Source organism: Delphinapterus leucas, chromosome 16 (genome assembly GCF_059928025.1).
Source record: "Delphinapterus leucas isolate spDelLeu-1000000601 "Yukka" chromosome 16, BTC_Dleu_Yukka2, whole genome shotgun sequence".
Lineage (NCBI taxonomy): Eukaryota > Metazoa > Chordata > Mammalia > Artiodactyla > Monodontidae > Delphinapterus > Delphinapterus leucas.
The window spans coordinates 52,642,959-52,664,062 of NC_143144.1; the positions used below are offsets into that span (position 1 = coordinate 52,642,959).

Here is a 21,104-nt window from a genome sequence, read left to right on the forward strand (position 1 = left end):
CTAGACAGGTGGCTTGGTATGAATCACTGGGACATATTACCCAATGAACACTTAATTATGTGCTTGGTTGTGTTTGTTTACTGGTGAGCTATCAGGCTAGATACTTTTTGGACAGCTTACTATTAGAAAACTTGTCTGAGTGGACAAAATTAAACTTGAGAGCTAGGGAGTTAGAGTGGCCAGTGATAACTACCAAACCTAGCAGCACTTGACACGTGTTAAAAATACTCATTCCTAGAGCCTGGCTTCAGACCCATGAAACACTGTTTCTCAGTGGTGGGACATCTTGTTTGGGAAGCACTGAAGAGCTTTATCAGCCCTGTTACTAAACCTGTTGAGATAAATCCACTGATAGCTGGCTCCTTTGGTTTATTAGGCTTAAAGTTATCCCTGCTTTTAGGGTAGGGTAGTTTTAAAAAGTGGGGGAGGGAAGGGTTTTTACTAATATTCTTTACTAAAATACTCTTGACTTTTTTTGAACACCATGATTTATTATCTGTGTTGCTTTCCTTCCCCAAATGTTCATACTTTTCATGCAAAATACTGTTGAGTATTTTGAGTGTTACTCTGACAGCCTTTCTCAGCTAGACTTCCTCATCTGAACCAACAAAACAAAAAAAATTCTTTGAGTGACTTTTTTTTAATTCTCCCAAGGATGGTACCTAACCAATAGCATTCTATTAGTTAATTCATTCCATATAGTACAGTATAATTCTCTAAGTGTAATTCCTCAACTGCCAGCATCAGCATCACCTGGGAGCTTGTTAGAAATGCAACTTCTCAGGCCCCATCTCAGACATACTGGATTAGGAAATCTGGAGGTTGCACCTACTGCACATGAAAATTTAAGAACTACTGTTCTAGAACAGTACTTCTCAAACGTTAATGTGCTTACAGATCACCTAGAGATCGTGTCAGAGTGCAGATTCTGATTCAGTAGGTGGGAGTCTGAGAATCTGAGTTTTTAACAAGTTCCCAGGTGATGCCATCATGCTTCTATGATCCAGTGTATCTCTACATACATTTTTCACAAAATGAAAGCTATGATTGCTTTCAGGTACTTGCGTTACCTTTATGTATATAGCAGTAATGGTAGTAATAAAATTTACCTACTAGCTTTAGCAAAGGTAGATGATTTTAGATAAGAACACCAGAGGGATTCTCAATAAATGACAAGATGAAATAAGAATAAATAGCAAAGAGTTTCTGAAAATACTGATATGATGAAACAAGAAAATAAATCAGACATTTGAAATTTCTACTAAATGAATGAAAACAAGTCAGAATATGTAGCATCATGTGTATGAGAATACTGATAAGATGAGACAAGAAAATAAATCAGACATTTGAAATTTCTACTAAATGAATGAAAAGAAGTCGGAATATATAACATCCTGTGTATACTGTGTTGCGTCCTATAGAAATTGTGTACTGCTCAGAGTGTCAACTGCAGAGACATTGAAGGGCGTCAGTCTACGCCACTCCATTTTGCAGCTGGCTATAATCGGGTGTCTGTGGTGGAATATCTGCTGCAACACGGAGCTGATGTGCACGCTAAAGATAAAGGGCAAGTACCAACAATTGCCATGGCCTCTCTGTTCCTTTATCTGACCTTTTTAGGAAAATCTGAAAACATTTTTATGATAGATGGTAGTTCTTTTATTTTCAGAGAAGTCTGCTTCCTAACTGGCTTAAATAAAACTTCTTAATTTCAGTTAAGATTTTATGATGAGTAGCATTTATATAAAGACTTAGTTGCATAATGCCTTTTATAATGGCCAAGGAGACTACAACAATAGTGTGATGCTGATTTTCAATGTGGTAAATTTTTCAGTTTGCATTGAGGATACTTGAATTCTTCCAGTTTATCTCAAAATTATTTTTCTTTAAAAATATGTAATTCTTGGGACAAAGTGAGAGAGTGGCATGGACATATATACACTACCAAATGTAAAACTGATAGCTAGTGGGAAGCAGCCCCATAGCGCAGGGAGATCAGCTCCGTGCTTTGTGACCACCTAGAGGGGTGGGATAGGGAGGGTGGGAGGGAAGGAGACGCAAGAGGGAAGAGATATGGGGATATATGTATATGTATAACTGATTCACTTTGTTATAAAGCAGAAACTAACACACCATTGTAAAGCAATTATACTCCACTAAAGATGTAAAATAAAAAAAGAGAAGGAAAAAAAAGTATATATATATAATTCTTGGGAATTCCCTGGCAGTTGAGTGGTTAGGACTCAGTGCTCTCACTGCCGTGGCCCCAGGTTTGACCCCTGGTCGGGGAACTAAAATCCCATAAGCTGTGCTGCATGGCTATAGAATAGAATAGATTATTCTTAATTCTAGATGTTGCAAAATAGATGTTTGTTGTGTTCTCTGCAATTTTAAATATTTTTAAAATGTCCTCTCTGCCCACCCCCCCGCCCCAAAGTAATTCCATTTCTGCTTTCAATAAATTTAGGTTCTATAAATTTAAATCAGTAAAATTTCTTATGCAGGTCAAGAAATTTATCAGCTGTATGTAATTATTTAAATTAAATATATCTTTGTGTTGTGTTGCTTATTTAACTTTTCAGAGGCCTTGTACCTTTGCACAATGCATGTTCTTACGGACATTATGAAGTTGCAGAACTTCTTGTTAAGCATGGAGCAGTAGTTAATGTAGCAGACTTATGGAAATTTACACCTTTACATGAAGCTGCAGCAAAAGGAAAATATGAAATTTGCAAACTTCTGCTCCAGGTATATTTAAGTACTTATGGACAGGGTATATTATGTAGAATATGTTTATGATATTTCTAATAATTCTAATATAAACTTAAACTAGTTAGGGGGTAGGAAGCAAAAATCTGATTCTGTACCTAGATTTCAGAATAAATGTCATGAACAGTATAAGCCAGGTTTATCTAGTACTAATGAAATTGATAGTACTTGTTTATCTATACTGGTACCAGTGTAGATATTTTACAGTAAAAACAAGAGTATAGTTAAATTTATACGAACATTGAAATATGTTTGTGAAAACTAAAAATAGCATATGTGAAAGGTAATTTTTAGTGAAATACTACCTTGTTTTGAATGTAGTTTAAAATTTTGACTATATTATTGCATTGTTAAAGTCCAGTAATATTTAAGTGCCTCTGTATTTTTTATTGTAATTTTTTATTTATTAAATTAAGCATTATTAACAGTCATGTTAACCTTTAAGGTATAGTCTCTGTATAAAATAGTTTTCTTTAGCTCAGTGCTTTGTGACCACCTAGAGGGGTGGGATAGGGAGGGTGGGAGGGAGGGAAATGCAAGAGGGAGGAGATATGGGGATATATGTACAGGTGATTTACTTTGTTATAAAGCAGAAACTAACACACCATTGTGAAGCAATTATACTCCAATAAAGATGTTTAAAAAAAAAAGTTTTCTTTGGTATCGTTACATTGAATATTTTCTCATTGACCAAGGGCAAACTTAAGGTAATTCCTCCTTTTCTGTTTTTCACATGCCCAGCATGGTGCAGACCCTACAAAGAAAAATAGAGATGGAAATACTCCCTTGGATCTTGTTAAAGATGGAGATACAGATATTCAAGATCTACTTAGGGGAGATGCAGCTTTGTTGGATGCTGCCAAGAAGGGTTGTTTAGCCAGAGTAAAGAAGTTGTCTTCACCAGATAATGTGAATTGCCGTGATACCCAAGGCCGACATTCAACACCTTTACATTTAGCAGGTAAGTGAATGAAGTGTCACAGATTGAGGCTGGTGACATCTAAGATTCGTTTTACCTGAGTAAAATATTTCCTGTAAGTAAAAGTGAAAGATTCAAATCAAGTATCTTCTAATACAACAGTTATACTCTAGTGTATTTGTACAGGGCCATGTTCACTTTAGCGCTAGCATGTTACATTCATTAAGAACAATCGAAAGAGGCTCTGCCAGTCACCATGTGCTTTGGAACCTTTATTCCAGGTCATCATATTGTTTGAATCATCTTTGGTGAGTGTGTTTTGGCTACAGAAACTTTAAAAATAGGCCTGCTGAGCTGGCCGTCCTCATGGAACGCTAAATCTTTCCATTCTTCTGATGATAGCTGTTAAGCATAAGCGGAAAAAATCTTTAAAGACTTCCAGAAGTTACATAAACTTCTTGTTACTTGTCATATTAGTTTTTAAGGCCTGCCTTAACAAATTACCACAGACTAGGTGGCTTAAACAACAGAAATGTTTTTTCTCAGTTCTGGAAATGTTGGCAGGATTGGTTTCTTCTGAGGCCTCGCTCCTTGGCTTGCAGATGGCCACCTTCTCTCTGGGGCTTCACATGGCCTTTTCTCTGTGTATGTGCATCACTGGTGTCTCTATGGCCTAATCGCCTCCTCTTATAAGGACAACAGTCGCATTAAATTAGGGTTGACCCTAACGGCCTTGTTTTAACTTAATTATCTCTTAAAAGGCCTTATCTCCAAATACAGTCACATTCTGCGGTACTAGTGGTTAGGGCTTCAACACAGGATATTTGGGGAATACAGTTGAGTACAGAACATTTGTTCTAAGTTTTTACTCATAAAATTGGCGCTGTGTATCTTTGTCTTCACTGCAAGTAATGCAGCATTGTGATTTCAGCACAGCTTTTTGAGCTGCATTGAAGATGGCTAGAGGCACTTCCCTGGCGGTCCAGTGGTTAAGACTCCATGCTTCCACTGCAGGAGGCACGGGTTCAATCCCTGGTCAGGGAACTAAGACCCTGCATGCCACTTGGCCAAAAAAAAATTTTTTAATAAAAACAGTAGGGCTTCCCTGGTGGCACAGTGGTTGAGAGTCCGCCTGCCGATGCAGGGGACACGGGTTCGTGCCCTGGTCCGGGAAGATCCCACATGCTGCAGAGCAGCTGGGCCTGTGAGCCATGGCCGCTGAGCCTGCGCATCCGGAGCCTGTGCTCCACAACGGGAGAGGCCACAACAGTGAGAGGCCCGTGTACCGCAAAAATAAATAAATAAATAAATAAAAATAAAAAATAGGGCTTCCCTGGTGGCGCAGTGGTTGAGAGTCCGCCTGCCAATGCAGGGGACACGGGTTCGTGCCCCGGTCCGGGAAGATCCCACATGCCACAGAGCGGCTGAGCCTGTGAGCCATGGCCACTGAGCCTGCGCGTCCGGAGCCTGTGCTCCTCAATGGGAGAGGCCACAACAGTGGGAGGCCCGTGTACAGCAAAAAAAAATTTTTTTAAATAAATAAATAAAAACAGTAAAGTTACAAATGCATATTCCTTTAAAAAAGATGCTAGGGAATGGGCCATTAAAATCACTGAGCTACAACTAATACTTTAGTGGAGTTGCATCATAGGCACATTTGACTCATACAGGTTTTATCTAAATACACATGGTTTGAAAAGAGAAAAAGAATGCAGGTGTTTCTGCCACTTTGTGTAATGTAGGAGGTGTAAGTTTACTCTTCTCTCAGTTCCTTTCAGCCTCACAATGTGAGCAACTATGTTCCTAGGTTTTTGTTGTTTTGGGGGGGTTTTTTATTGTGTTTTTTGGCCACACCTTGTGCAGCATGTAGGATCTTAGTTCCCCAACCAGGTGTGTTGAACCCGGGCCTCTTGCAACCACTGTACTGCCAGGGAAGTCCCTTAAGAGATAATTTTAGTGTATGTGGTTTTTACCTTTAAATTATGACCCCATGTAAGTTGGAACCCCACTGGCAAAGGAAAAGAATTACTCCATCTATGTGTCTTTTAGAGCATTAAAAGTGCACTAAAAGCGATAAGCCACAAATGCCAACAAAGCGAGGTAAAGCTTTTCTTCTTCCACTGGCAATCAGGAGTTTCTAGTCCATGGAAGACAAGATGTGGCCTGACCTCTGATTTGAATTGTGCTGTGCATAATTGCGTATATCAGCTTTGTATCTTTATGGTAGCTTACCTAGAACATTTAATATTACTATTTAAGTTTGTGTTCTTTGTAAGTGGCAAATACGTTGTATACACAAAATGTTTCTTACTTAGGCGGTATTATACTTTGAGATCTGGAAGGACTTTTGGATTTGGTGTAGTATTTAGCTTATGGTAGTAGTTTCGTTTTTCTTTACTTGATCTTACTAAATTTTTTTTTTTTTTGCTTTAGATCTTTCAGCAAAAGGCTGAAAACTACAGTAAAAATGAATGAGTTAAATACTTTGAACTATTTTAAAGTTTCAAGTGATACCTGATTTTATGTTGACAAAATTAAGTTCCAGATTTGCTTTCAAACTATTGATTATGTGTCAAATAAATATACATACTTTACCGTGAGCATGCATTTACTAAGATAGCTGACAGTTCCCAAAATGACAGCTGGGAGGTTACGGTACATTTATAAAATACTAGGTTTTATGACTTCATGGCCTTAGCAGCAATGGATTCTGCTGCTTGTAGAGATATGCACCCTTACGTTCTCTCTAGCAAAAAGCATGTCCTTGTGGCCTTATAGGGAAATGGGGCCCTGAGACCCACACTGGTGTGTTGTCTTCTGCTCTGCTAGCCACTTGTGTTCCTAACTTGGCTTTTATATGATTGGATGTCTTTTGCTTGCAGCCTTGAGACCATGTCCCTGAGTTCAGGAAGTTGTGTATACAACAACTCTGAAGGCAGGGACTTTGGTAAGAAGGTTTTAAAAGGAAAGATTTAAGTATAACAGTCAATAGAACTTTAGAGTCTCCAAAACAAATGGGTATCATTACTGAAAGCTTCCAACTTGAGGCCGGTGGGCAATTTTTTTTTCATAAGATAAATCTTTAATAGACTCCGTTGGAGAATTTCAGATTTCTATAAAAATCTCTTATTTTAAAAATCCTATCCTTTGTATATATACATATATGTAGCTATTTTTTATATTAACAAGTAATTTTACTTTTTTTCTAAATTAGCTGGTTATAATAACTTAGAAGTTGCAGAGTATCTGCTACAACATGGAGCTGATGTGAATGCTCAAGACAAAGGAGGACTTATTCCTTTACACAATGCAGCATCTTATGGGGTAAGTTCTTTCATGTTACCATTAAAAATGTCTGAAATTTTTAAAGTGAAAATCAGTATTACAATTCAAAAGGAATTTAGTTGACCATCTCATTTTACAGAGAAGTAAATATGAGAACTAAAGAGGTTAAATAACTTCCAAGTTTCAATTCCGAATCTACTGTAGCTTGCCATATGACGTGCAGCACGTTTTGTCTTCTGTTGTATTGCCTTCCTTAGCACATGTATCTTATTTTCAGTGAGATGTTGGTGATTTTGTTTATTTGTTGGTGCCCAGAAACTCCATTGGGATTCATACGAATCTGTAGAGATGAGATGCGTTGTTCCTGACTTATAATAGCCTTGAATGTTAACAATCAGTATTGACCATCTTCAGTTGATTAATTAAGGAAAGCTGCTGGTTTATAAATTGATGTTTAGCAGTTATAACACTTAAATAAATTAGAAACTGTTAAAGTCCTATTAATTTAGTTCCTGTGTAGAATTCTTAATGATTTTCTAGATATTTTCTCAAGTTAGGTAAATGTCTACTACTGTAATTTTTAATCAGCTACCCATAAATTACGATGATGGGGGGAAAACACAGTTTTTCATTCTAGAGTAAGTTTGAAACTGGAAAAATAGGTATATAGCTGGTTTCTTTTTAAGAACTAAAGTACAATAAAATAATATTTCCGACTGTAACAGGAGTATTTTCTTTTACAGCATGTAGATGTAGCAGCTTTACTAATAAAGTATAATGCATGTGTCAATGCTACGGACAAATGGGCTTTCACACCTTTGCACGAAGCAGCCCAAAAGGGACGAACACAGCTTTGTGCTTTATTGTTGGCCCATGGAGCTGATCCAACTCTTAAAAATCAGGAAGGACAAACACCTTTAGATTTAGTTTCAGTAAGTGATGGGCTCTTTGAAAAATCTCAGTGCTTTCCTGACTTTTTAAAATTCACTTGGTATATATAAAATGTCTTTATGGTGAATGTGGCAAAATCTGGCTTTTAGCCCAATTTAAATTTTAGACCTCTTTGGTATTAAAACATAATGAGTAAATAATAGAATTATCAGTTACTGTAAGCTGAGTACTTTTAGAAATGGGAAAAAGAAGTATAAGGTATAGCTGCTTACATTAGTTAGGAAACAAGCAGGCAAGGCCCTCAGTGGATGCTGTTACAGTGCATAGGGCACAAGATGCTACAGGCCCATGGGTCTTTATGAACTTCCCCAGCTGGGAACATGGCCTTCAGGGTGCAGCCGCAAAGCCTGCCTTTATAGAGATTTTCTTCCCTCCCAGCACTGCCTCATCCCAAAGATTTTATTGCTTACCCCACCAAAACTGTTCATGAAACAAGTTTGTTCCTCCAGTTCTCCATGGGAAGTCTTTTTTTCTTTCCCCTCCCAAGGAAACTCCTGTAGGTGTCTCCATTGTGGCCTCCAACCTCTGCTTTGGCCACTGTGATGCAAGTGCTTCTCTTGCCTCTGCCACTGAAGACATTGACCCAGAGCAGTGGAGGGAAACGGGGAAGAAATTCTTCTTGAGGTGGAGAGGAGGGGGAGTCTCTTCTGCGCACTGCTTTCTACTGAGATTCCACTGTTGCAAGTTACATTGAGAAGCTGATTTAGTTCAGCTGCATTGGGGGTTGAATTGAATTTTCTCAGCAGGCTGACAACCCAACCATATTTGCAACATTATTTCTTAAGGGAAATATCCTTCCAGTTCCAAACTACCTTAGAAGTGACCTTTTCTAATTCAGTCTGCACATATGTTAGTCCACGAGATATAATTAAGTGACATTGAAACAGGGTGCACTAAACAGGCATGGGTTTTAGAGTCAAACAGACCTGCCTTAGAATTCCAGCTGTACCACTTACAGTTGTACAGTGTTGCAAGTTGCCTAACCTCAAAGCCTCAGTTACCTAATCTCCAAATGCAGGTAAAATATATCTGGTTAATATGAGAATTAAATGAGGTGATGTATTTAAAGTCCTCGGCGTGGTATCAAGTACATAAAAAGCACCCAAAAAATTGTGCTAATGTTACTTTTAAGTGTTAGATACCAACTATGAGTGTCATGGGAGTCCTCAGATTCAGGGGAAGAAAAAGGTGAGGAGTGCAAAGGCAGTATAAATGAAAAGCCTTGAAAACAAGTACTGTTTACTTCTTGCTGAATGTTAATTACTTAGTGTCTTAATTGAGCATTGTTAAAGAATAGTTATTTGTTACTTATTAAACAAATTAATATACCAGTAAAGTTGGGATTTTTTTTCCATTCTAGCAGATTTGATTAAAATGATTATCTTTTTTCCTACCCTTCCAAATGTTCAATTTTGAGGAACAAATATATTACTGGATATTTAAAGAAAAAAAAAAAACCTCATTCTGTTTGCTAAAGTTCTATGTAGGTTGAATTACGTCTTCAGAATGCCTTTAAAAGGTTTTAAATCTTTTTAAATTTTATATTTCTAAAATTCAGTGCTTTTCAATCATGATATCTTAGGATTTTTTTCTTGCTTTGCCACATTTAACAGTTTTATTTTGTATGTCTCAGAAGATGTGTTGTGTATTAATGTTTTATGTTTAATAACTGAATATCACTTATTTAGCTGAATATTACTTATTTGGTTCACTTTTTAAAATAATTTTTATATAATAAGCAATTCTAGTGCAAATCTGCTGGGTTTTTTTCATATTTTTTAATGCGTTCTATTGGGTATAGTATAGAATTTTAAAACTTGCTTATTGCAGATTTCATCTCTCTGACATATACCCTAGGCAGATGATGTCAGTGCTCTCCTGACAGCAGCCATGCCCCCTTCTGCTCTGCCTTCATGTTATAAATCTCAAGTGCTCAATGGCGTGAGAAGCCCAGGAGCCACTGCAGATGCTCTGTCTTCAGGTCCATCCAGCCCATCAAGCCTTTCTGCAGCCAGCAGTCTTGACAACTTATCCGGCAGTTTTTCTGAACTGTCTTCAGTAGTTAGTTCAAGTGGAACAGAGGGTGCTTCCAGTTTGGAGAAAAAGGAAGGTGAGACATTCAGCCAAAATAACTGGTATTGTAGCCACATATTGTCATTTGGATTACTAAAAAGCCATTTTTTTAACCTTAGATACAACTGTTAGTATCAGATTAACATAGCCTAAAAGTTTTAGCCTTTTATTGTTTTCTTTACATTAGTATTAGAATTCCTAATGAAACTTTCTCCCTCTGCGATGAGACTTGATGAGTGTTCTGCTGCTAACCTACTCTTTAGATGTAAACATACTTTTTGAAAGGTATAGAAGTCCTTTTGGTTGAGTACTTATGCCTTTATTTATCTCTTCCAGTGTACTATTACAGAATTATGAAATACTTTTAACCCCACATCAAAATACCTAATTTTGAATATCATTTTTTAAAAAGAAAAGAAATGGAATTCCCTGGCGGTCCAGTGGGTAGGACTCAGCGCTCTCACTGCTGTGGGCCTAGGTTCAGTCCCTGGTTGGGTAACTAATATCCCACAAGCCATGTGGCACAGCCAAAGAAAAGAAAAAAAGACACATACCTACAGTCTCTTTACCTTTTTCCTGTCAAAATTGATCTCACCCTATGCAACACTGGAACTTATTTTCATAAACTTTTTTTGTAAAATAGTTTACCTCTTCAAAGATAGGGAGACTCTGCTTTTTTAATTGAGATATAATTGACATATAACATTTTATTAGTTTAAGCTGTATGGAAACGTATTTTAAAGATACAATTAAAAATAAAATTTCTTAAAAAGAAAAGATAAAAGATATCTTTGTAACATGAGAGTTCCCCATTGGTTAACTCTTCTCTTCTAATAATGTTGAAATTTTATAGCTTCCTCCTTGCAATTTTTGATGTTAAGTTTAATATTATATCCCAAACGGCTGTTAATATTTTGCTTCATCTTTACATTCTTCATGCATGTAATAATGTCACAAAACTTTGCTGTTATAATGTTGATACACGTTATTCTGATATGAAATTTTGTGTACTGTGATTTTTTTTTATTTTCTAGTTCCAGGAGTAGATTTTAGCATAACTCAGTTTGTAAGGAACCTTGGACTTGAACACCTAATGGATATATTTGAGAGAGAACAGGTAAGTACATGAGTTGTTTTGCTTGGTTTGGTGTTTGGGGGAACCTCAAGGGAAAAATAGAACATACTTGAAATGCCCTGAACCATTCAGCCTATTGAGGGGTGAAAAGGATGTTTTTTTAAGAGACTGGAAATCAGTCAGTCTTCTAATTTGGCTTGTTCTTGGAATATCCATTTAGTTTATTAGCACATAAAAATTGTTTCTTATGTAGTAGCAGTAAAATAGCTTTCTTGAGTAAGTTTAGCGTATTCATTTCTTAAAAGTAAGTTATCCTTGAGCTCAGTTTGTTCAATTCTGTTGTGTCAGTCACTACCCACTCTAAGCCTGACACTTTGCTAGCCACTATGGGGAGACACATAGACACACAAACTATATATCTAGGCATTTCTAGAACAGTCCTAATTTAAAGTGTTCTGTCAGAATACAGTCACTGATTTTTTGAGTCCAGAAAATATAATTATTATAGACTTGCACCCCTAAGGAACTTTTGATCTAGTTAGGGAGCTATACCAAGAACATATAAAGAGTCAAGTTTTTGGCATAGAAATTATAAGAAAAAAAGGGTTACTACAAGCTGGACTGTTCAGGGAAAGCTTCATGGAAGATTTGTAAAAAAAATACAGGATTTTAAAGAATGTCTTCAGTTTCACAAAATGGGAATAATATATTTGAGGTAAAAGGCTTAGTTTGAACAATGATGCTCAAGTTATCAGTTAGCATAGTCCAGAGTCTGTAGGAACATTACATTAAGACATTGTGTAAATAGGTTGGATGCAGAGTGATGGTAAAATAGTGTGCCTAAATGTGGCTAATTTGAAAATGCATTTTTGTTTTACAGTTTAGTTCTGCTCAGGTTCTTATATTAAATGAAAATAATGATATTTTTGGTAGTTCATGACTCAACTTTCTGTTTAATTATCTGCAACTTTTCAGTTTCAGTTTAACAGCTGGTGTGCTTTCATTTCTAATCTGTTTGGAATAATTTGAAATAAATGGATAAATCTAATACATTGTGAGAACACCAATATATGAATGTCTTCCAAACAAGTCTTCTAAACAGTTTCATTCTCTTTTGTAAGATCACTTTGGATGTATTAGTTGAGATGGGGCACAAGGAGCTGAAGGAGATTGGAATCAATGCTTATGGACATAGACACAAACTAATTAAAGGAGTTGAGAGACTTATCTCTGGGCAACAAGGTATTTCATTTTAAGTCATTGCTATCATCAGTTTAACAGCTTGCACAAAGGCAGCCCTCAACTTAGTAAATGATAATTTTAAAATCTGTAACAGAGAGTCCATTTAATAAGAAGCGTACTGAGTAGGATTCCAGAAACCTGGGATCAAATCTTAAATCTGCCACTGTTAAGCTTCCTGAGCTGCTGCCTTTAACTCTGTGAACCTAAGTGAAGTGTCTGGGCCATTGAGAAATGTGGGTGTTGCTTTATCTCTGAAGTTTTTTCCGTTATTTCCATTCACTTATTTCTGAAGTTATTGTAGCTCAAAAATTGTATGGTTCTAAAAGATCTGAAACTTGGATATCTAATATCTTATGGTAATATAATAGGTAATGACTAGATGTTCAGGCCTGCCCATAAAATAATGTTGTGAATCTCTTTTGTTGTAGTTAAATTCTAAACACTTGCAGTAAAAATATTGGGGAACAAAAGAAAAACAAAAATATTGGGGAATAGTAATGTTGCAACTAAAGAAACTTAGCAAAACAAAGTTGAATAATATTTTATTTCTCTTGAATGTTGATATGTTAGGAAAATGCAAATTGCATTTGTTCAGTAGATATTCACACTTCCTGTATATCAGGTATAAAAGATGAAGTATTTTAGGTGTCAGAGCCACATTTTAAGTTCATTGTTAAACTGAGGGAGTGATGTACCCCAGGGTCAGAAACATCCTGTAATTGAAGACCTGGCTGTACAACTGTGGTTAAAGACAAACCCCCATTAGCAAAAATGAGAGCATTTTTAGGGAAGGATGTATGCTAGCCAGGATAGGTCCATCTCTTGAAGAAGAAAAAATACAGCTTTGAAAATCAGGTGATTCAAGCTAAAGAATGTTTTAAACTGGAATTCTGGAATAGAATTGATTAAAGGTAGATGCACTTTACTTGCCTGATAGGAACTGGGGCAAAATATTTAAAATGCGAGATAGTCTTGGATATTTCTAGTATAGAAGACAAAATTTTATGAGATAAAGAAGAGGGAAGATTCATGGCTCCCTGGAATGTTAGTATGAAGAGGAGCTAGAACCCTCAGTTGTGGACTGGCATCATGACTCTACTAGAAAACACTGGCTCTGGTAGGATAGAAGTTAAGATTGTTGAAAGGCTCAGGAAACAATGATGGAAACAGATACACCGCCTTCAAGTGTCAGGTACGTACCTCCGTGCTGCCTCTGGTCATTCTGATAACATCCAGCTACAATTTAATAGGAACATTCATTCCTACATGGAGGAGAAACATCATGACACAGAATGACTGTCTGATCTAGCACATCAGGGTCACTTTCCTACATAAAGTTACCACCTTCCTCATTTTCATTTGAAGCCAAGATTCTATACCTATATTATACCCAATTTGCAAAATGGAACCAGTGGCAAGCTTCTGACACTCCCTCATCTCGCTGACTTAACAGCCTTAGCTATCATTCAGTGCGTCAAGTCAGTAGATTACTTTTTCTGGGACTTACCTGGTGGTGCAGTGGTTAATAATCCTCCTGCCAATGCAGGGGACACAGGTTTGAGCCCTGGTCCGGGAAGATCCCACATGCCGCGGAGCAGCTAAGCCCTTGCACCACAACTGCTGAGCCTGTACTCTAGAGCCCGCGAGCCACAACTACTGAGCCCATGAGCGGCAACTGCTGAAGCCCACGCGTCTAGAGCCCGTGCTCCACAACAAGAGAAGCCACCACAGTGAGAAGCCCACGCACCGCAACAAAGAGCAACCCCCGCTCGCTGCAACTAGCAAAAGCCTACGCGCAGCAACAAAGACCCAATGCAGCCAAAAATAAATAAATAAATAAATTTATTTTTTTAAAAAATAGATTACTTGTTCTCATCTTTCAGCACTGATAAATGTCTTCTTGAGGCCATTAGAAGATGGCTTAGTCAAGTGTTTGTCACAGACTTTATTAAGTATTTTTTCTATAAAATACCTTCTCTGTATAGTCTCCATACTTCCTGTAGACATTGTAATTCAGCCATATCTATACATCTTTATCAGAGTTTGGCATGTTGGTGGTAGTACTGTTACTCAGACCAGAACAGTGCTCTTAGTCTCCAGAGGCAAACCGTCATGCATTAACCCAGCAGTAAAGGATCTGAGCCCTAACTCAGAAAACAGTGGAGCTCTGGAGATCTTGTAGAGATTAAAGGAGAGTTGTGTTACAGTTGTAACAAAGAAATTAGAAAATTCTGTTTTAAGATTCCATTTAAAAAGCTTTTGTGAGAGTAAAGATACAAAAATATATATGATTATCTTGACTGTTGACGTTCAGAAAATATGACAAATTCATTGCTGAATTAAAGAATCTGTCATGGGTTAGAATAAGCATTCCATCGTTAGTAGACTTTATGACTTCTCATTCTTGGATGATTTAAAATTACCTAAGGCCACGCAAGTTTCTTCCTCAGTTTTACAAAAAATAAAAGGACCAAATGCTGAAAGGGCTGCCTAGTTAATAAAGGAAATAATTTGAAGAAGAAAACATGTGACAAATAGGAAATAAAGAATAGAAAGATTTTCTGAACTATTCTCACAAAACCCTTATGACTTGTAAGATAAAAAAAAACAGTCATCTAAATGCAGTGTGATATTCTGGTTTGGATCCTGGTAAAGTAAAAGGACATTAGTGGGGAAAACTGGTGAAATCCGAATAAAATCTGAACTTTACTTAATTTTTGACAGGTGTACTATGATTGTGTAAAATGGTAACATTAAGGAAACATTAATGTTCCTGATGGTAACATTAGGAAGTGGAGTGAGAGCACACGGGAACTCTCAGTGCTCTCAGCCTTCCTGTAAATCTAAATTATCCTAAAATAAAAAGTTTTTTAAAATTGGTAGTAAGCATCAGATAAATTAGGTGGTTGTTTTGGGTTGATGTTTATTGGGGGGTTTTTTTGGCAAATTTTTTTTTACCTTTAAATTTCATTTGATAGGTCTTAACCCATACTTAACTCTGAACACCTCTGGAAGTGGAACAATTCTCATAGATCTGTCTCCTGATGATAAAGAGTTTCAGTCTGTGGAGGAAGAGGTATGTTCATATACCTTAAATAAATGTTGGTTCAGTAGGCTAAATTTCCCAGAAGTTTCCAGATCTACTTGAACATGTATGTAGCAGGGTTTTTTAATGTCCCTAACTCTTTACCACCTGGAAAACTTCTGAAATCAGCATTTAAAGTACACTATCTCAGTAAACCTTAATTCTAATAACTTGGTTTAGCACTACAATTAATACACAGAATTCTGTTGAAGAAGAGGTTGCTAATACTTTGTTCCTTCGTGAAGGCAATTGCAAAGCCCAGTATCTTAGACAAGACCCAGAACATGTGAATGCTACTTATCTAGGAAATTTTTTTCTAGCTTTCTTTCCATAAGACTCTTGGATCCACCAAAATCTTAGAATACTGCCTTGCACTTTGAAGAACATCATACCCTAAATGTGTGAGCTGAGCACAGAGATACAAAGTTGAGTGAGACCTAGTTCTAAAGCTCAGGAAACTCCAACTCTCAATGAAATACAAATTGTGCTTTATTAGAGCAAAACAAATGGAAACAAATCATTGGGGGGTTTTTTGGTATGTGAAGTGGTTGGCTTTGTATGTTTAGCTCACCTATGCATCTGCTTGTTTCTTTTTCTTCCTGTAGTTTGCATTATATAATTTTCACCTATATGTATTTTTAGATTGATTGTATTAGCTATCTGCTATCCCTCAAAAATAGTATGTGTGAACTTATAGAATTCATTCCTTAAACAACAAAAATGTTAAAAACCCATTTTGTATTCTCAAAAATAGAATCATATGAGTCAAGAACCATGTTCCCTAAATCAAAAAAAAAACACAAAAGCTAATGCACGCATATTTGGAATATTTTTCCGTCAGATGCAGAGTACAGTCCGAGAGCACAGAGATGGAGGTCATGCAGGTGGAATCTTCAGCAGATACAATATTCTCAAGGTAATAAGTTAGTGGAAATGAAGTTTGCTGAGACCATAGTTTTCAAAGCCTGAAGCCATGATTAACTTTCACAAGAATGTAATCTGTCCAGCCCAATAAGTCTTTCACAGGGCATATGGGGATATTTTGGGAAAGAATATGTCCTTGGAAGGTTAAGATCCTCAAATCTCTGTACTAAATACTAGTTCAGCCTCCGTTGAACATATTTAAGTTTAGGGATTATGCTTTATCTTGGGGTAAAGGTAAATCCTGCAGGTTTAGGACTTTAAATATGTAAACTACTATTAAGGTACTCTGTTGTAACAAAGTTGAATTTTTTTGTGACTCATGGAAGGACTCCCATCGTTATAATTGCACCATGGTTTGTTTGTCCTAACTGTGACTATTCCAGGTTTCTGTGAGTCCCCACATACACCAATTTTTGGTAATTTTAATAGTACTCCTTCTATACCTTCCATCTTTCCAAAAATAGTCTTTAAAAAAAGTGTTTTAAAGAGAGTCCTGACTGTTATTGATATCATTTACTCTTCTCAGGACCTTTTTCAGCTTTGCTAGTTTGTGTTGTTGTTGTTTAAGCTATATAGCAACCAAACTGCATACTCTACTTGAGATGCATAGTGATTTTCTATTAACTACACTGATATATTCTTAATCATGATAAGAGTTAGAGTTATAATTAAACTGTGGCAAGTATCTTTCTAATACCTAAATTTTAAACTCAAAGGTGAACAGTATCAAATCTTTCAGCTGTGTTGTATTACTGTTTCACAATAATATACTGTTATGAGTATACTAATAGATGTCATATTTTAGAATTAGTGAATACTAAAATTATTCGTTGAGATTGCTCTGTTCATACTATTTAGAAATAAGATGATATAAAACAAGCACACATTAGTCAGGTGAAACGGTTATTCTTCTGGGAGCTGTATTTTATTCATATCATAGTATGACCTGAGTGACATCTTGAGATTTCTATTCATGGATATATATATATAGTAATTTTTAATAAGACAAATAATTATTCCTACTACAGGCAAATTTCAGTCAAGTCCCTTTTGTGTGCAAGCAGTAACAGAATGTGTAGAGGTTTGTTAAGGGTGCAGGCAGGGAAGAGAATATGTGTTTGATTTCCAAAGTTACTGAATTTGGGAGGTATGCTATTTTCTTCCTCTATAAAGGTATTTTAATGTAATATCTAATAAAAGTTTTTTCATTGATAAAACTTTGTTCCCTTTTATTTTTAAACATTAATGAGCTCTGTTTATGCTGGTTGTGTGCCTTGATTATGTCTGTGATGGTATTTTGAGTTAATTTGAACCAAGACTAAAACCACCAGCTCCCAGATGTGTTCTAGGACCAGCAGGGGGCTGTAGCACCCTTAAATACAGCTAAGAAACAGAACTAGGATTGTAAATTTTGACAGTACTCCTAATGAAACCAGTATCCATCTTTAACTCTTCTCCAGACAAATTTTAGGAATTGGAGGGGTAGGGAGGGATAGAGGGAGTACTAGGTAGGTGTATGTGTTTGTGTATGTGTGTGTGTGTGTGTGTGTGTGTGTGTGTGTTTGGTGTGGCTATTTCAATTTTTTTTAACATCTTTATTGGAGTATAATTGCTTTACAGTGGTGTGTTAGTTTTTGCTTTATAACAAAGTGAATCAGCTATACATATATGTATATCCCCATATCCCCTCCCTCTTGCGTCTCCCTCCCACCCTCCCTATCCCACCCCTCCAGGCGGTCACAAAGCACTGAGCTGATCTCCCTGTGCTGCGCAGCTGCTTCCCACTAGCTATCTATTTTGCATTTGGTAGTGTATTTATGTCCATGCCACTCTCTTACTTCGTCCCAGCTTACCCTTCCCCCTCCCCGTGTCCTCAGTCCATTCTCTACGTCTGCATCTTTATTCCTGTCCTGCCCCTAGGTTCTTCATAACCTTTTTTTTTTAATTCCATATATATGTGTTAGCATATGGTATTTGTTTTTCTCTTTCTGACTTGCTTCACTCTGTATGACAGACTCCAGGTCCATCTACCTCACTACAAATAACTCAATTGCGTTTCTTTTTATGGCTGAGTAATATTCCATTGTATATATGTGCCACATCTTCTTTATCCATTCCTCTCTCGATGGACTTAGGTTGCTTCCACGTCCTCGCTATTGTAAATAGAGCTGCAGTGAACATTGTGGTACATGACTCTTTTTGAATTATGGTTTTCTCAGGGTATGTGCCCAGTAGTGGGATTGCTGGGTCATATGGTAGTTCTATTTTTAGTTTTTTAAGGAACCTCCATACTGTTCTCTATAGTGGCTGTACCAATTCACATTCCCACCAGCAGTGCAAGAGGGTTCCCTTTTCTCCACACCCTCTCCAGCATTTATTGTTTGTAGATTTTCTGATGATGACCATTCTGACTGTGTATTTCAAATATTTTTAATTAAAAACAGATAAAGATGGTACTTTGAGCCAGATAAGGCAGGGGGGAAAGGATAGTATTCTCTTTCTTATACTTCCATACAGAACTCAGCATGTCTGATTTGGAGATGTTTTAGTAATAATTCTAAAGTAATGAGAATGGAAGTATTTTAATCAATTAACAGTACTCTTGACCTTTACATATAGCTTTTTTCCCCTTTGTAGTTTTTTGATTTCCAAAATGTACCTATATTTCCATTTTTATGGTTGGGTTAAAGTTTTTTAGCTGACTAAAAATAACACATAATTTATATTTCAGAGAAAAGTTTTGCCTCTCTTCTGGCCCTATGTGGCCCATTTTTGGATAAGATTAATTATTATGATCTAGAGATTTTATTTTTCTGGTTTCTTTTTAAAGATTCAGAAAGTTTGTAACAAGAAACTATGGGAAAGATATACTCACAGGAGGAAAGAAGTTTCTGAAGAAAACCACAACCATGCAAATGAAAGAATGCTATTTCATGGTAAGATTCCTCTCCCCCAACCCTACCACCACCCTCCTCCGCATTTTTTGTCAGGTTTGAAATAATAATGAATCTGTATATTCCTCATGTCATTTTTAAAAAATAAATAGTATTTCTGTAAATCTTTAAATTTATATTTTTTTGTGATTTTTTTTGGCTGTGTTGGGTCTACGTTGCTGTGCATGGGCTTTTCTCCAGTTGCGGCGAGCAGGGTCTACTCTTCGTTGCAGTGCGCGGGCTTCTCATTGCAGTGGCTTCTCTTGTTGAGAAGCACGGGCTCTAGGCATGTGAGCTTCAGTAGTTGTGGCGCATGGGCTCAGTAGTTGTGGCTCGCAGGCTCTAGAGCACAGGCTCAGTAGTTGTGGTGCACGGGCTTTGTTGCTCTGTGGCATGTGGGATCTTCCAGACCAGGGATCCAACCCGTGTCCCCTGCATTTGCAGGCGGATTCTTAACCACTGCGCCACCAGGGAAGTCCCTGTATTTTTAACGTCTTTTGAGTTTGTATGTTTTACAGTGGGTCGTGTATAAATAGGATTACCATAACAGAAAAAGTGTAGAAATGAGAATGTTGACTATTCATATTTTCCCTTTTATTTTAATATAGTTGATTTTGTGTGATGATTACTCTGAAAAATGGTGTTTTACTTTTAACTGGTTGGGTGAATTAAAGTTAAAATATGATCTGAAAATTGCCTCAGAAGAATATATGCATCCTGTTCTGACTGATTCTAAGTGTCAAGGCTACATTTAACTTCAGCGAAAAGAGCCACTGTCATTGAACCTATGGAGTTTTCTGAGAACTTTTGCTGAATTGCGAGCACCATTACTTGTCATTCTTGAAATTTCCTGTTTATGTTGCAAGTTGGTAGGTGTTGATGATTGGTGTTTCGTGTTTATAGCAAAGATTAATATAGATATTAATGTAGTGTTTATCAAGTCTTCAAGCACGTTATCCATGATTGGTCCAGTCTGTTCCTTCAGTTGGCTTTGATTGCAGAAAATTTTTAGAGACTGGTAAAGTTCTATAAAAACACAACATTTAAATTTCACAGTCCCCTGGAAGAATGGCTATAGCAGACTGAATTGGTATATAATATCTAAATGGTACTTCTCATTCCAAAACCCTAAAAATCATCATGATAATTTCTTGGCACAGAGCATATTTTTTTATGTATTGACTTAATGGTTGTAATGAATAATTTTTTCTGTTTTATAATAGAAATGGTTTTGGGTTTTTCAAATTCAAATAAGTTATTGTATTCTTCAGTATTTCTGTAAAGTGGAATTCAGTGTATTTTCCTGTCCCTTTATGAACAGGGACACTGATCTTGATGGATCAGTTAGTTGTGTTATACTGACTTTTCCCAACCCCCAGCCTCACTCCACTCCCTGGCCTGGTACCCATGCTTAGTACCTCCTCTCCTTTGGCTAAGCTCCTTCTTGGCACACGTGCAAGGAAGGAGGAGAAAGAAGTCAATATGTAGGGAATGAAGGAATACACCACATTTACAGTTGAAATCTGGTACTAGCAAGTGATAAAAGGCAGAGAAGTGGAAGGATAGGAGAGAAGAGGTGTAAAGAAGAAAATGAACATGAAAAGATCACTTTGGCCACTTTTGATATCTAGAAAAAGTACACAGATGTGGGCATCATTGCATGACCTAATTGCATTCAGCCTTGCCATAAGAGGTGAATTATGAGACTCTTGGTTCTGGATATGTATGAATTTGGGGCCTGGAATTTGATAACTCTAGCATTGATATTTCGGGTGATCTGTTTGTTTTTCTAGTTGAATCTGTATGTGTCCTTACTTTGGCATCTGAACCACCACCCTATTAGAAACA

At 36.8% G+C, this 21,104-nt stretch overlaps 1 protein-coding gene across 4 annotated transcripts in view; it reads left to right on the forward strand.

The window, feature by feature from the left end:
• TNKS2 (tankyrase 2) overlaps positions 1–21,104 on the forward strand; it is a 62,846-nt gene that overhangs the window by 34,829 nt on the left and 6,913 nt on the right. For 2 of the 4 annotated variants that reach the window (XM_022569357.2, XM_022569356.2), the window contains exons 14-24: positions 1,422–1,567; positions 2,583–2,748; positions 3,511–3,730; positions 6,903–7,012; positions 7,717–7,905; positions 9,782–10,034; positions 11,032–11,114; positions 12,194–12,314; positions 15,293–15,390; positions 16,241–16,315; positions 19,154–19,259. In XM_022569357.2, the coding sequence (XP_022425065.1) occupies positions 1,422–1,567; positions 2,583–2,748; positions 3,511–3,730; positions 6,903–7,012; positions 7,717–7,905; positions 9,782–10,034; positions 11,032–11,114; positions 12,194–12,314; positions 15,293–15,390; positions 16,241–16,315; positions 19,154–19,259 (1,567 nt within the window). The other 2 variants (XM_089897922.1, XM_089897923.1) reach the window with 2 other exon arrangements.